At 40.7% G+C, this 16,693-nt stretch overlaps 1 protein-coding gene across 17 annotated transcripts in view; it reads right to left on the bottom strand.

Moving 5' to 3' along the window:
- EP400 (E1A binding protein p400) overlaps positions 1–16,693 on the bottom strand; it is a 47,872-nt gene that overhangs the window by 29,435 nt on the left and 1,744 nt on the right. For 13 of the 17 annotated variants that reach the window (XM_071445305.1, XM_071445308.1, XM_071445312.1 and 10 more), the window contains exons 2-16: positions 15,087–16,439; positions 12,883–12,993; positions 9,194–9,284; positions 8,674–8,781; positions 7,578–7,960; positions 6,764–7,069; positions 6,432–6,617; positions 4,944–5,084; positions 4,758–4,836; positions 4,434–4,480; positions 3,343–3,400; positions 2,568–2,657; positions 1,291–1,398; positions 610–803; positions 234–411 (exon numbers count right to left, since the gene is read on the bottom strand). In XM_071445305.1, the coding sequence (XP_071301406.1) occupies positions 234–411; positions 610–803; positions 1,291–1,398; positions 2,568–2,657; positions 3,343–3,400; positions 4,434–4,480; positions 4,758–4,836; positions 4,944–5,084; positions 6,432–6,617; positions 6,764–7,069; positions 7,578–7,960; positions 8,674–8,781; positions 9,194–9,284; positions 12,883–12,993; positions 15,087–16,409 (3,403 nt within the window). In that variant the 5' untranslated portion in view covers positions 16,410–16,439. The remainder of the gene's footprint in view (positions 1–233; positions 412–609; positions 804–1,290; positions 1,399–2,567; positions 2,658–3,342; positions 3,401–4,433; positions 4,481–4,757; positions 4,837–4,943; positions 5,085–6,431; positions 6,618–6,763; positions 7,070–7,577; positions 7,961–8,673; positions 8,782–9,193; positions 9,285–12,882; positions 12,994–15,086; positions 16,440–16,693) is intronic. The other 4 variants (XM_071445316.1, XM_071445317.1, XM_071445314.1 and 1 more) reach the window with 3 other exon arrangements.

The raw sequence follows: 16,693 nt of genomic DNA, 5'->3' as shown, positions 1-16,693 counted from the left end.
AGGAGAATTCAGAAGAATCTCTAGAGGGTAATAGCTTGATCAGACACTATACTTGACTAGATAACACCCTTATGTCACAAAATATCAGGAAGTTACTCTGATACAATCTTAACTCCTATCATTAACTAAAGCCTGATATGGTTCAGTAGGGAAAAAAAGTGATCCTAGGCTACAATTCACAAAGATAATGCTGGCAGAGTACCTGTTGAAAACTGTTAGCCAAAAGACCTTACCTTCATTACAAGCCAAATGGGCAAAAAAGGCAATAATTTGCACTGTTTTTCCAAGCCCTGCCTCATCTGCCAGGATGCCATTGAGATTCTTCCTGTACAGCTTTGCCAGCCAATCCAGCCCAATCTTCTGATATTCTCTGAGGGACCCATACAACAGTGATGGAGTGTTGTATTTTACCTGTAATGTGAATAATTTGGTATTTTTTTCCTGAGTTAAATTCATAGAGCATGGCATAAAGCATAAACATTCAAAAAAGTTAACTCAAAAGGTAACTCAAAAAAAAAAAAAAGGAATTTCTTGCTAAAAGCTACAAAAAAATGAAGAAAAAAGCATTCTTTATGTAAACATCAGCACACAGAAAATAGAGATTCTTACTGCTGTTGTTATCCTGGAGCTGCCTTTAGGTAACAACATCTCTGCTGCAGCAGCAACTTCTGCTATGTCTCTCATGTTCTTCTTGGGAGGACTCGACCTGTCCATGCCCTTGTACTGATCAATGGTGAGAAGGGAATCTATGAGGACAACTTCTTTCTGGGGACTTTCCCTATCAGACATGTGGTCTTCCATTTCTAGGAGAGAGAGAAAAGTTAAAGTGGTATCTAAAATAAACTTCAGTAGCAGTTACACAAAGGAATTGAGATAACCAGGGTTCAGACATGGGTCTAAAGGAGGCAGCCAACTTTTAAAAGCATTTCTGTGATTTTCAAGCTAGTTCAGGTAAAATGCAAAGCCTAAGCTCAGGCTCATGTACATGTTGTGGACATTCACACTAGCTAGGCTAACACGGTATAATTATAGCTATCTGTGAAGTGAGCTATTTAATTCAATGTGGAGAGGCTTTTCTGTGGCTCAGTACTGTTCTTGAAAATCTTACACATCTTCACTTTAGGACAGGCAAACACTGCCCTCTTTTCACAAACTGTGAAATTTTACATGAGATTCCCTCAAGATGTGTTTTCCCCTAGAACAAAATGTCTTTTCAGAGTCCTGAAGAGCCAAACAACTTATTTCACCTTGTAAATCAGCACAACTACTTCTAAACATAGAGTAATTTACCTTCCTCACTGCTCTCCTCTTCACTGTCAGGCTTTGGCTGGGGCCAGTGAAAATTTTCTGCAAAGGCACCTTCATACATCTTTACCAAATCTTCCAGAGGCAATTCAGCTGAAGGTTATTAAAGGATGGAAGTTTAAAAATACCAAAACTTGGAACAATAGATACTATTAATTATAATCTCATTACATTCTTCACAATTGCATAAAGCCAGTTCTCTAATCAGAAGTTAACTTCAGAGGTAATTATTAAGTGAATGATGACAGTATTTATTTAATAACCTTGATTACAGAGAACATCTGGCACTACACAAGCAGTTTGCTCTACCCTGCTTTTTACTGTATTACAAACAAACCCTACAACCTTCAGTAAATCCCCAGTTGGGAAGGTAGGGGCATCAAATGCAGCTGAGTGGTTGGAAGACAATGCAAGACTTCAAAAGTTTCAAAACTGAGCTGTAACTCCAGGATCCCTTGTCTGAGCTGCTAAAGCAGGAATGTACATGCTGGCAGTGGCCAATCAATCAGCAAATATTCTCATTAGGAACTTGGCTGACTGGCCAAGGGTTATAATCCCTCCAACTGGCCAGTTCAGTGCAGCCACTAAGCTGCCAAAGAGAGCAAACACACAGATCTGGAAGCGGCGTGTTCATCGCCAGGCACGCTCAGCCTAATGGGCAGCCTGCCTCTAAAAATCTGCTTTTCCCAGGCTAAGTGACACATCTCTGAGGGCTACTTTGCACACATCAAGCTCAGCATAGCAATCACATTGCTAATGAAAGAGAGCTGCTAGCCAGAGCACTGTCCCTAAAAGCACCTTATATTCAAATATTCATACACCCCCAACCCTTCAAGGTCAGCACTTAAGTGCCTTTTTAGAGCTGCCAAGTCAGTCACAAAACCTTTCTGGGATACTCAAGCCAGCTGATAAAATGTCCATGTTCAATCAGATACAACCCTGGTGTTAAGTGTTCATCATGCACTCCTACAACTCAGGTTGAGAGTCTTGGTGTAAGGTTTTCATGCAGTGCTTCACTAGAGAACTACTTTTTCTCAAGCCATCCTGTGTGATAACCAGGACTGCTTTATAAAGTGCAGATCATCACCCCATAAACTGCTGCAGCTTTCCAAACAGAAAAAAAGTAAACACAGACTACACAGGACTGAACATCTGAATGCAGTCTCTCACCTCTAATCCTCTTTACAAATATAACAAGTGCTGTGTGTTTCCAGCTGTTGTTTCAGAGCCCAGCCCAGAGAAGAACCAAGCCACGTGCCTACCTTCTTTGGCTAGATTAGACAATTCAGTCTGATGGTTTATGTTTCCCTCTTTAGCTTCTTGTTCTTCAATTGTTTCTTCTTCATCTTCAACTGCAAGAAAGCAAATGCAAATCTTGGGTTAAAATTGTACAATAATTCAGGAGGCTTGTAATTCTCTCCCCCTGAAGTGAATGAGCACAGAATATTCTTAGTCTGCAGAATATTCTAAGCCTGCAGGATTTAAAAAGAATTAAATGTGTATGGAAAACAAGATAATCTGAAAGCAACAATATGCAGTATTTGAAAGGTAAATGAACAGGAGAGAAACACTTCTGCCTCAGGACAGAAGGCATTTAAGTGTTGATTGACAATGTTCAACACAGGTTGTAATGAAGCTTTGAACAGGGGAGCTCCTTTGTCAGGAACATGACAGAGTGGTCACCAACAAGAAAGGACCCAAAGCAGATGGGTATTTCAGTCTAAAATCCTCAAAAGAACTTCAAGACCATTAGTAAGGCCTGACAAATGAAGTAATGAGGACAGAAAGAATTCAAATCCACCAATAATGATAGCAGCATCATTTCAAGGAAAATGTTGTTTTCAGATTTTCACTAGAGCTCTTTTAGGAATAATTTACTATTTAATTGACTGTCTAATGTCTCTAAGAAATAGATGAAGGTTGCTGTTTGGTTCATGAAGAGCACTGCACCCACACAGTAACAGACTGAAAACTTGTGGGTTTAATATTCAATTCATGTACTACGCTATGGATGCAAAATTTTGGGAAGTGACTTACCTTCCTCATCAGTCAAAGATGTGCTTGCCTTTCTTTTCCTTCCAGATGATGAACCCCCCTAGCATTAAATAATTGTAATATTTAAAATCAGAGAAAACAAAAGATAAGCAGGGGGCTTTGTTTTTTAAAGACAACAAAACATGCTTTGCAGTCCCAAAAGCATTTGCTGATAGACATTTAACACCTATTAGCACTTCCCTGGTCATGCCAAAACAGAAATTCTAATTCTGAACTGATGGGAGTGTGCAGTCTGCCACTTGCACTGCTCATGGATCAAATTATTCAGGTCCAGCTGTGGCACAAAACTTTTAGCCAGGCTGGCTCAAGGACTAATTTTTTTCACTAGTCAATAAAAAAGAGATATGCACATAATATAATATGCATATATATATGCAATATAATTGTCTCAGCTGTCCAGTGCACTCTGTAGAATTGTTTAGCCTGTGCCAATTAACTCTCACAGCCAGTGCTGGGCCTCAGTTTGGCTGATAACACATGCTAAGGCTTGTTCCTAGCAGGAAATTCAGATGCAGGCACTCTGCTTGGTGGAGGGGGTGTATTCTAGCACATGGGCATCAGCTGTGCCACAACAGATGGCTCAGGGCCTCAGATCCCTTGTCCATTTTTTTTCCAATTGCACAGACACAGCCAAGGAGTCCTTAGCACTCATTTTATCCAAGGAAAAAGATATCCAGGTTTCCTTCAGTTTGATCCATTCTGTAACAAACACTTTCATCTTTCAGCAGATAAATCTCTGCTGAACACCTGAAAACACTTTTCATGCCCCACAAAGTCTACCCCTGGCTACTGTAAATGAAACTCCTGCCCAAGTCTGGTAATTAATTTGTACAGTTTTTTGGTCTTCAATCTCAGAATGAATGATTCACAGTCACTAAGGACATGTACCAACCACAATCCCCTTCCCAATCAGAAAACAAAAATTATACTTGTGCTTGTGACTGAATGTTAACTTGTCAGTGAAATCTTATCATCACCATATATATTTTTTTAAATCATCTTTATCAAAACTTTTTCACATATGTAGTCACATTTAAACCAATTTGATCATTTTTCAAAAAACAAAGACTTACCATTTCACTTTCTTTTTCCAAATAAAGGTCTTCTTTTGCATCCTTGCCTGGAAAATTATTACACTTGATGTATGTATTCATCACCTAGCAATTTTACATTTCTCACATGAACTTTTAAATGCATTCAAAGGAAAACACAAAAAAGTATTAACGAAATCTAACACAAAACCATAACAACCCATAACTCATTATTCAGATCTATTCACAACCTATTATTAGCAATTCACAATTTTACCATCGAGATTAACCTGCACTGAGTGAAATTAGATAAAACAATATCATCAGAATTCAGACTATATTTCTTATGAAATGGAATACAATTACCTTTCCTTGAAAATCTCTTTAAATTCAAAGCTTTTTTCCTTTTCTCTTGAAATTCAATTTGCAGTTTAATTTCAACAACCTGAAATGTAAAGCAAGTCTAATAAATCACTTTTATTTTACAAATAAACTCCTGAAGATGAAAAAACCACCACAAATTGCACAAGTCTTAGTGAGTGAGTACTTTACCTGCTCAATGTTAGACCAGAAATACTCTATTTCTCTAGCAATGGATGCTGCAATCCTCCTCAGTTTGTTCTGTTCCTCCCTTTTAGCTCGCTCTTCATTAAGTTTCTTTTCTTCATGGTAACGAGCCACAGTTCTTACCATCTAAAATACCATGAAATACTGAATTAGGTTAACTCAAAATACATTTCATTGCATTTCTTAAGATTATAGTGGTTAGCAGCAGCCAGATGTTGACCATAGCTTTACACACATAGCACTTACCTCCAATATTTCTAATTCTTACCATGCCAGTAAAGCAACAGACAAGAAACTCATAGAAAAAAAATACAACTATAACTAAGCAATCAAATAGGAAACTCTTAATTCACTCTCTGAATACAAAAATTAGAAAAAAATCCACAAAATTAGCAGCAAACACACAAAAGAAAACTTTTTTTTTTCAGACAGCACATATGAAGTCACAGAAATCACACCACAAAATGTCAGAGACCAAAGCTAAAATGAGTTCCAAAAGTGTGTACATACATGAGTGAAAGATCAGTCAATGGCTGTTAAGACTGACTTGATTGCAACCTTTAGCTCAGGAGGTCCCTAAAACATTGACTTCCAGAAGTTTGAAGCAAAGTGCCAGGGGAAGGATCATTTCACATTTGCCCTTCCTGTTTCTCCTATTCTTAAAAACCTACCATTGGCCACAAATGGAAATCCAGATTTAAATTATATTCAAAAGGCAGATATTTATTGTACAAAACAATACACTTATTTCAATACTTTGCTTCTGAGTTTCCATCATTTCAGAATATACAGTAGAAAACAACATGGCAATTTAAACTAATGACCTTCAGTTGCTCTGTTCATTACCCTAAACTGGTCATAAATGTACCCAAAAAAAGAGATGCAACATTGCTGGTATCCATAGAAAACCTTTGCTTACTGTAAATTAACAGATTTTGTTTCATCTCACACCATACAAATTTTCATTGCACTACTGTATTCCTGCTGTGCTGCTCTCTCCTCCTGTGGAAACAGTTCTCTACCATTTTCCACTACTGTCCTTACTCTTATTTTTCTGTGAGATTAAGAAAAAATAACTAGATAGACAACCACACCCAGTGGAAGTTATTTACAAAATTCTGTATTTACTCTTTATTGGCTGGAAATAACTCATTTGTGAGACAGGCATGACAACTCCAGTTTTTATTTAAATATAACCCAGTCAACATATTGAGTGGGCTCCTAAAAAAGGTATTCAATCTCCAGAGGAATAAAATCCACAAACTGTTATTTTCATTCACAATCTGTACAATTATCTTGTCTGTCTCAGGTGCCATATGCAAAACTGACAACAAAACTTCTCATTTGAGGTAAAAGTTAGTGCTCATCTTTCCTTTACTTCTAACTGTAGTAAAAGATACCTCAATAGCTTTGCTACCAAACTGAGTGATATCAACATTTACTGCTCAGAATTATAAAATAGTTTTCAAGTACCTTCTTAGCAGTTGCCATCTTCCACTTTCTCTCCTGGGCAAAATCAGTTGCCATCCACTGCATTTCTTCCAGCAAATAATCCCAGTGGGATTTTGGTCTTGGAGCCTCTTGGAGTTTAGGCAGTCGCCTGGGGGACCATAAACCTTCCTTTCTCAGTTCTGCTATCCGCTGGTGGATTTGATTTTCCTAAAAAAGAAGCACAGAGACTTACAGTGAAGCTGCAGAATGCACCTGAAGTCACAGAATCAGAGAAAAATAGTAATTCTCCCACTTTATTAAATTAACTGACAGGAAAATAAAAGTGTAAAAGCATCACACAGAATATATCTTACCAGCTTGACTTGCTCAGCCAGCTTGTCTTGAGAGTTTTCCTGTGGCAACACCGCTGCATTCTGAGCTGGACTTTGTGTTTTAGGTGCTGCTGCTGCTACTGCTAAGCCAGGAGGCTTGGATGCAATAGGAGACAGGGACTTGGTGGTGGCTGGAGAGGTCCTGTTTGTTTGCACTGGGTATGGAGAAGGCGGCGCTGTGCCTGGGATCGCTGCTGGAGCGATGGATGAGGTAGGTGGCAGTGGATTTGCTGCAAGACGCTGAGAACTCTGAGCAGGATCTGCAGATGGCCGTGTCAGAGTCACAGTCTGTCCAAGAAACACACTGGTTACTGATGAGGTGAGGATTCAATACTTAACCTACACTAGAGCAGAACATAATGGAGACTTTAACTTAATAACAAATGTACACCTGTGTCACAATACGACACAAAATGAAAGACACACGCTGAGATGTCTAAGGCAAAAAAGGTGCATTTATTTCTGGACTTTGATATTTATAGAATTCTAAAAATGACCATGGATTGGAGGACGAAATTACTACTTCTCCAACCACACTGGTCAAACTAACAGTTTATCGATTTTCTCTTCTTCCAGAGAAGAATGCAATGCACTCATTATTTACATGAAAAGTGTGTGAGAAACTCTATCACAAAAATGTAAACGTCAGAAGAACTTTAGAAGAACTTTAAGAGAACAGGGTGACACACCTGCATTTTCACAAGGAAAGGATTTAATTGTCCAGTGGGATTAAGAGATGAAGACAGCACTTTTAGGTTTTACTGGCCATGGAAACAAACCCATGTCTACTCCATACCTGTTGCTGTATGGCAGCTTGTGGCTGTGACACTTGGCCGGGCGCCTGTCCCTGCACGTGGATCGCTGGTGGCACCTGCTGCTGCAGCGGCGCTGGAAGCGGGGCGGCCGTCAGGGGCACGCTTTGGGGCTGGATCTTCACCTGGATCTGGGGCTGGGCTGGAGGCTCCACCAGCTGGGGCTGCTGCTGCTGTGGCAGCTGCAGGGCGGCGGGCAGTGACGCCATGGGGACGCTGGCAGGCTGCAGGCGCGCGGGCAGCTGCGGCGGCGGCGTGTGCAGGCTGGCCGCGTTCTGCACCGGGGGGCCCTTGGAGGGGTCGTACTGCTGCTGGCTCTGCTTCTGCCCCGTCAGCTGCACCGTCTGCGGAGTGGGAGGCATCCCTCCTGCAGGGCAAGAGGAAACAGGCAGGTGAGATTAAAACATTAAAATGTCCGATGCTCTCTGTGGATTTAAGGAGGAAATCGACTGCGAATAGAGTGGTTTTGTTACTTACTTTGCCACAAGACACCATCACTTGAAAATACCACATCACAATCACAAAATAAATCACCATTACAATAAACAACAAAGTGCTTCATGCACAGGACTGTAACTAAAATTTGGAGCACAGCAACTAAAAAAGAGCATGTCATTATAGGTCTTCTAAATTTCGTGTACTCAAAAAAAAAAAAAGGAGTGGTGAACTAATGGAATTTAACCTAAAATACCAGCATGAAGTCTAAATACTACTAATTCTTTCTAAGAACACATTCACTCTAACACATATTCTAAAGCTTGGCATGACTAATGAATAAAAATTTGTCATGATGTTCCAATTAGATGGTTTCCTTTTCAAAAATCATTGGTTCCGTTCCAGAATTCTCAGATTGGCCATTTTGCATCAGCACCTGTGACGTATTTCCATGCCCACATGCACCTTTGGAGCCCGTCACTCAGCTCCTTAAACGAACCAGGCATTGCATACCAAGTATTAATTTACATGGAGAAGTGTGTGGTGGGACTAGGATCTTGGCAGGCCAGAAGCCAAAGTTTCTAGTTCCATCACCAACATCTCCTTGTGAAATTAATGTGCAACTGGCATGTGGTGACACAGTACCTTGTGCCGTTGGCATTAGCTGTTGAAGAGGAACTCCTGAAGCCACACCCGGGTGCTGAAAAACCATCCCATGACGGCCCACTTCAATTCGTGGTCTCTTAGACGAATCTGTGATATTCAAATTCCATTTATGGCATGGTATAATGGAATGGGTTCAATTTTACAAAGCAAACTACTACACATGACTCCACCGTCAGCTCCGAAAGCTACAACTACTGTACATGTGTAGCATTTATGAAGAACATGCTCCAGGGCCAGAGTCCCTCTGACTTCAAGTTGGCCATCTCCAATCTTCTCAGCCAGAACAATCAACCTAACCATGTCTCCATGCCTGCCAAATCCAGGCCTATCTACTGGGAGTGGAGTGCACTCTTCCCACAGTACCAGTCACACAGTAGATAGTCCTAAGGATCTGGTGATTCCCAAGGTGAGGCAAAAATGTATTTTTGAACAGTCGACTCCGATCACTGTTTGGAGAAAAAAAAGAGGATGGAAGTGGAGTTGTGCCTGTGGAACATACCTGCTGGTGCAAGGGCCTGCTGCTGTCTCTTAAAGGCTTCAATCTCTATGGTGCTCACAGTCCCCGGCGCTGGAGTCCCTGTATGCGTTTGCTACAGGGAAAAGAAAACAAATCACAGAGGTTCAATCTGCAGATGGTCTGACACCAGGAGAGAATTTATAAGCAGATCTAAGGAAGTCAGCGCAGAAAAAGTCCTTCAGAACAGCTGTACAACAAAGGAAACAAGACTCATTCAGTATCTGCTATGAAGTTTTAGTTATCCACAATGCACAAATACTCTTTGTAGAGGTTTAATTTTACAGTGATTAAGTTGTTTATATATAATGACAACTACATTTTGTTAAGTGATACCAAACTCAGGAAAATGGGATATGTAAAAAACAAACTTGCCCAGAATTTTTTGTTTTGTTTTTTTTTTTTAAGTAATGGAAATTTGCATTAGTGTACTATATCTGTGTGAAACATCAGTAACACAAATTCATCCTCATCCTGAAAATAGCTTGAGCTTATTTAAGTCTCCAGCTCTCTCAGGATAGAGCTTTGTGAGAGTTACCATTGAAACATTTCAGGAAAAAGCTAGGAAGATGGAATAAAGAACCTCAGCCAAGGTACACAATTTCCAGTTCCAGTTTTCCAGATGCTGGACTTGTACCTGTTTGCACAGCTGGCAAAATGAGTCTCATGAATAAACTCAGTGAGGAGAAACAACATTGCCCTAAGGCTAAGGTGACATCAGAGCTCACCAGAAATTACTATCCATTTTGTCTGAGGATAAACAGCACACAAACTATGAATTAACAAGCCTGGAAGAGCACTGTTGATATTGAGATGCAAAAGGAATCACTGGGCTCTGATTCAGCAAGCTGGAATTTAGCTTCAGTAAGATTACACAGTGCATTCAAACTTTATTTGTAAATCACTACATTTAATATCAGCAATGATGGCAAGAACCTGTCCCAGAGAATCCTTTCAGCATCAAGCACAGGTGACAGGCTCACATACAGGATTACTGAAGCAACAAATTCGGGTATATGACAATTTTAATGCTCTTTGGGCCCTCAACATACTGGCAAGTACCTATTAATGTCCATAAGTGTCTGTGCAATCCAATTCCTTTCAGTGAGTTTCCAAGTAATTTTTAAATTCTCCTCAGTATTTGGTTATGCTGTACCAAATATTTTACTGTGAAACTTAATATGAGAAAAATAAGGACTATCCCAAAAACTGTCATAAGAGATTCCATCAGAAAATACAAAGACAGAGTTTATGTATGGCAGTCTCTGCATCCTGGGAAATGAATTAATTTAGCACTCTAGTTCTCAAAGTGTACTTTTCTAATGGTTAGACCTTAAACATGTTGAGGTATAGTAAGGGTTTGCAAATGTGAATTTTTTTTATGACAACATAGAAAGACATTAATTTCCCATAATTTTTTGTTTTACTTTATTCAGAGGTATTTTCTCCTCTGATTTTTACCAAAACTTTACCAATGTAAATTAAACCCACAGAGGTAAACACCAGTCTGTATTGAAATAAATCACAGCAGTGACATCCTGCATCTTCAGTGCTTCACTGCATGCTATTAATAATCACAGCCAACATCACCTACAATGATTGGCTTTCAAATGCTCCTTTTTGAGCTGAATATATCTCATGCCTCTCAGACTCAATCAATAGCTATGAATTAATAACACTTAATCTCTCTGCTGCTCTGAGGGCATTTGCAGCTACTCCAGCCATACAGCTACAGCCTTAAGATGTAAATTCTGGTTTTAAGTGTCTCTGACTCATATTCACAGTTCACTGCCATTTCACATTCAATAGGAATTAAGTTTTCAAATATTTGTCTTGTCACAAGGTAGACATGCAGCATATTTTAGGTTCAACAGCCAGTGTCTGGCAGAACATCATAGACCTGGGCATTCACAGAATTTTCAAAATAAACCACAAGAATTGATTAGGCAAATGCTACTGAATTGACTAACAAATTCAGTTTATGTCCCATTTGCATCAGATGCTGCTGGGACATCAGTTTAAGAAATTATATTCTTCGAACTCCACATTAAATGCCATTTATCTCACCTGCTCTCTCCCTCTGGATGACTGCATACTCACAGTTTCAGGCTGTATGTCTACTTTAGGATTTTTGAGTGACATTTGCTTAAGAATATGCCTCCCAGCTGTCTGCATTATCACCATGTAATTTAGGCCAGACTCTTCAGAGAGCAGACAGGTTATGTCTTCAAAAATTGCAGTCACATACCAATAATATTAGACTAAAACTGTCCCAACTTTAATTAAAATAATGTAGCTGTCCCGAGGTCATGATTATGCAGCATGCACACAATAATCACTCTGAGCACTGCACTTCTGCACTGGGATTTGAATGGTGATGCTGATTGGGACACATTATTTCTCCATAAACAGTTGCAAAGAGCAAGACTGATGGAAAGAAATGCCACTTTCTGTTAGCAGTTTGTGCTAAAAGGTCAGTACCACACAGAGAGTTTTGTGCATTTTTAGCATGAACCAGTTTCCCTGAAACTGAATGGTACAATACCTTCAAAAATCTCACCACTGCTGCAGCTACAGCTTGGTGGTAACCCTAATCACTACAATAAATAACCTGATATAATATGAGGTATTTTAAACAGCTTAAATGAAGCCTGACTACCTAAGAAGACTTCCAAGACATGTCAGTACTGGCCCTCAGGAAGAACTCCCAGTGCAATCCCCTTTGCTGCACAACTCCTTTGTACAATATCACAGGGAACATCCCATTTGTTACACACAGGAACACAACCCATCCTGTATTTCATTTCACTTTCCACTTCCAAAGCCCAGATAAAGGCAGCAGAGCATGTACAGCAGAGTCATTCACCCTGCAACACCTGCTAAGCATATCGTTGAGCTAAAAGGTAAATATTTTAGTTGCAGATGGAATTAGGGTATATTACTTCTCAGGGTACGTATGCAGTGATGTCTGGGTAACAGAGTTGAAGGCAGCTGCATAAAACCACACTGAACTGAAAAGCTGTATCATCACTGATCCATAAACATTTTAACTGATTATCACATTTATTTCTTAGCTTTCTCCAGCATTCCTCATGAAAAAAGAAAAAAATTGTTAAAAGGACTTTTATAATAAAAATAAGCACTTCTGTTTCTTCTTTCCAATATTTATGGCAGAGCTAATGGAAAGCAGTTAATTATTTAAAACAAATTGTGTCAGAGGATTAGTACTGTTGTTTAACACATTTCAGGAAAGGCAAATCCAAAACCTTCTGTAGCCACACTCAAAACCTTTAATACATAAGGGGAAGAAAAAAAAAGAAAAGAATTTTAGAAGAAATCCACAATTACAATGCCACAGACAAAGAATCCATATCATCACTACGCAGAATGCACAAATGAACCAAATGCATTAGGGATACAAAGACAAACAAACCAAAGTGAAAACATTCAAGCTGAAAGTTAATGCAATAAGCCAGCAACCTGGAGACAAAGCTTTAACTTCCTCAAGGCTTCAGTTATACTGATGCATTTGAAGACTGCAGAGGTTTTTTGATTTTGTTTAGATGATAAGGGATGGGCTCTTGGGAAAATTCTAATTCATCTAAGAAATATCAAATCTGAATGAAGAAAAAAAATCTGGGATGAAACTACATTTTAGAACCATTGAAAAGTACCTGAAATGGTTGCTGCTGGGATGAAAAAGCAGCAGAAACATTTGGAGGAAGCTGGGTTGCTATAGCGACAGGAGTACCAGTCTGCCCATCCTTTCCTGTCACAACCTTTACCTGAGAGAAATATTTTGGGAAAAAAAAAAGAAGGGAGAATCATTTTCTTTTTAGAAGTTTTTCTTTTTTTTAAATGTTCAACACACTCCTTTGGTACTGATGGCACCTCACTGAAGAGGGGATAATAACTAAACCACCACCAGTACAGCTTGTTTTGAGCACAGCCCATTTTTAGAGTTCTGTCTTACTTTTAATAGCAGAACAGAGCACAGCCTTGACTGTTTATTGTGACTGTTTATTGTGACTTCTGTCACTGGAAACGTTTTCTTAAATCCAGTTAACATAAAAGTGTGCTTTAAATTGAATGATTGCTGCTGCTAACAGACAACAAATTAGCATGACAGACAGTTTGAACGTAAGAGAGCTTCAACATTTATTTAAGCAATGAGCACAAGCCACCATTCACTCTCCCCTCCAATTCCCAAAGAAATCAACCTTCCAGGCAAGGGATGAAGCACGTTGCTTTAGCAGAAAGTGATAGAGGGGAGGGGGAAATAAAACAGAAGACGACAACAAAATACAAAGAAAGAACATACTCAAAAGGTATCTTAATCTTTCAGAAGGATTCATCACTTGAAAACACAAAAAGACTTTTGCTGTTGCACTTTGCAAAATTCTCCAGCAGTTACAGGGACAAGAAGCTTCCACAAACAAAAGAGGATCCACCACGAGAAGGCAGCGAAGTACAGCAAATTCTCAACCCAAAACACCACGGGGTAGAGACTGAACTCATTTAAAGTGTAGCACCACCACTGACTTCAAGGAACCTGTACCATTTACACCCACTAAAGATCCCTCAAAGTGTGCAGATGGTAGTTAAAAATACCTGGTTATTTCAGCTGACAAACACGTAACCCAACAAGAACACCTAAACAATTTGACAAAACACAAACCAGGTGAAAAAAAATACTGAATATCCATTGTCAATAAATTACAGTAACAGGCTAGCTTTTATGTTACTATATAAAGTAATGATTCCTTCAAAATTGTCAGTAACTGTCACAAGCAGAAATATATTTTACCTAATTAAGAAGCTTATACAACAAAGTACTGAACAAATTAAACTTCAGCCATTATTCTGTTAAAATTTCCCACTAATTCCAACTGAAGGTATGATTGCTAATGATTCATACCTAAGAACCATTAAATTTGAGAGAAGGCACTCATTTCCACAGGGTATTCAAAGACTCACAGGATTCTTTACAAAATATTGGTTCTTCTACAAACTGGCAGCTACATAATTCACAAGTTTTAGAAGATATTTATGAGTGCCAAGAGGTGCAGGGGCATCAGTTCTATCTACCCTGCTGCAACCATTTGCCATGTTGGCTTGAGGGCAGGCTCTGTACCAGACCAGTGCTCCAGCACCCACAGATGGGTACAAAAGTGCAGGAAAAGCTGCACAGCACCTGTTTGTGGCGAGCTTCTTTCAAGTTCTTTGCCATCAATAAGCAGTGAATTCAAGTTAGTAATTTAAACCTTTGCATAAGTAACAAAGTGAACTTGTCAATGTCCAGTCTGTAAGTGCTGGTTGTTAATTCTTTAAACACAGAGCTCCAGGGCACCCTGAATAATGTAATACATGACTGTGGACCCTTACACCTGTTCTCCCTCACTAATTAGATTAATTCACATTTTTTGTTGGTTGCAGCAACATTGAACTTCAGTTACATCTATGATTAGAACTCACATGAGTCAGGTTAACCTCTTGTAATGCTTTTGCTCATTCTTTTTTGGTTTGTCCAAGCCTAGCTAAGTGAAATTCAAACTATGATTCCTAGTCATAACAGAACATTCTGAGAGCTTAAAACCATTTCCACACTTCTACCATCTTTATTTGTGTGCAGCTAGAACAGGTAAAGCTCTCTCTCTATGCTTTTACTTTAAATCCAAAAATCTAACAGCACACTCAAACCAACCCATTGAATCACACTACCCAGCAGAACTGCACTCTTTCAGGCCAACTATTTTATGAAAAGCTACCATACTTCACCAAGCAAAAATGATTTTTCATGTCCTGTCCCTTTCTTTAATAATTCACAATCCCAGTGCTACAACTTCATCTATGATTTTATTCCAACGAAGTTTCTTACCTCATCATTGATGACCTCAGATTGTTCTTCCTCTTCTTCCTCCTCCAGATCCAAGTCATTTTGCCTCAGGTATGCTTGCAGAGGAACACAATGTTTCTTCTTAAAAGCTAAAAAGTCCATCATATTCCCTTGAAGATGTTGCAGGAAAAACAGTTCAATCAAACATTCCTTAAAAGTTTCCTTAAGAATTTCCATCTGCTTGTGGTGATGATCCAAACATAGTTTTCTCATTTGAGCAGTTTCTTGGTTGGCAGGAGGAATCTCCTCCAACTTTTTGGGTTGTTTTTTCACCGCTGTGTTAGCTGTAGGAGTGAGAGGAAGACTCGACAGCCCCTGTGGCACAGTGGCCCGTGAAGGACTTGTGGGAGGAGGAGGTGATGTCATTCCAAACGCACTTGGTCCTCCAACTCCTGCTATCAACCCACCAGAAGTCCTGTCAAATCCAATGGGTCTACTCAGCTGCTGCCCTTGAAGCACTTGCTGCTGCTGTTGCATTAGCTGTCCCTGGATAATATTGCTGATTTGGGGTGGCAAGCTGGTTGTCGTGATGTGGCCCGGGCTAGTCAAAGACTGCATGTTTGCCCCGCTGGCCACGGGGCTCTGAGGGCCGAGGTGGTGGATGGTGCCCCCAGACTGCGAGTGCGGCTGCGAGAGCCGGCGCTCCCTCACGGTGCCGGGCGGGCCGGACGATGGCAGCTGCACCTGTGCAGCAGCTCCTTGAGCAATCTGCGCAATCCCTGGTCCTTCCTGGTACACGAAGTGCCCGCCGTTGGAAGGGCTCAGGCTGATCTGCCTCACGAGCACGCTGGCATCCACAAAGCCTCTGGTGGGGCTCTGGCCGCACATGCCCAGGCCGGGCCCGGGGGTGCCCGCGCGGACGTTGGGCAGCGCCTGCACCGGCACTGGGTTGGGCTGGGTGGGGCTCTGGGACTGCACCTGCTGGGGCAGCGGAGAGGTGACCTGGATGTACGAGGGGGAGCCGTGCTCAAAGCGCCTCTGCTGGGGGCTGAACTGAAAGCTGGGGGACGTGGGGTTTGGCAGCGGCAGCGGGGTGAGCGTGATCTGCTGGTTGCCCGAGGCCACCGGGCCCACATTCTGCAGGGTGATGTTCACGTTCTGCCCGGCCACGGGGCTGCGGCTCATGATGAACTGCTGGATCTGGTAACTGGGCGACTGCGGCGCCGAGGGGCTCGCGGAGGGCGCGAAGGAGGCTGCGGGGGACTGGGGTAAGTTGGCCTGCTGCTCTTCTCCCTCACTGCCCGTGAAGGACCTGGACCTCTGGAGCTGGCGCTGGGCATTCTGAGGACCATTGCCATGGTGCATTCTCACTGATCTAAGGTTTTACAGTATAGTCTAAAGAAATACACAGAAACAGACATTCAGGGAATGTAAAAACTCTTCTGCAACTGAAACCATTTAGTTACAACTAGAAAGATTACCTTACAGTAAAAACACTGTTATCTGGGGTTTGCAGTTACTTAAAATGTTTCAAATGATCCAAAACCCTCAGCACAACCAAATCTCACTTAAATCCCTCATAAATTTCTCTAGCTAATACTGCTATTGAATAGTCTTACAAATGTTGTGTTCCCCTTAGCTAGGCAGAA

This window comes from Agelaius tricolor, unplaced genomic scaffold, assembly GCF_023055355.1.
Source record: "Agelaius tricolor isolate 1412-34295 unplaced genomic scaffold, bAgeTri1.0.p SCAF_20, whole genome shotgun sequence".
Taxonomy (NCBI): Eukaryota; Metazoa; Chordata; class Aves; order Passeriformes; family Icteridae; genus Agelaius; species Agelaius tricolor.
Note: the sequence above shows the minus strand (reverse complement) of the source record. Positions and strands in the feature narration are given on the sequence as shown.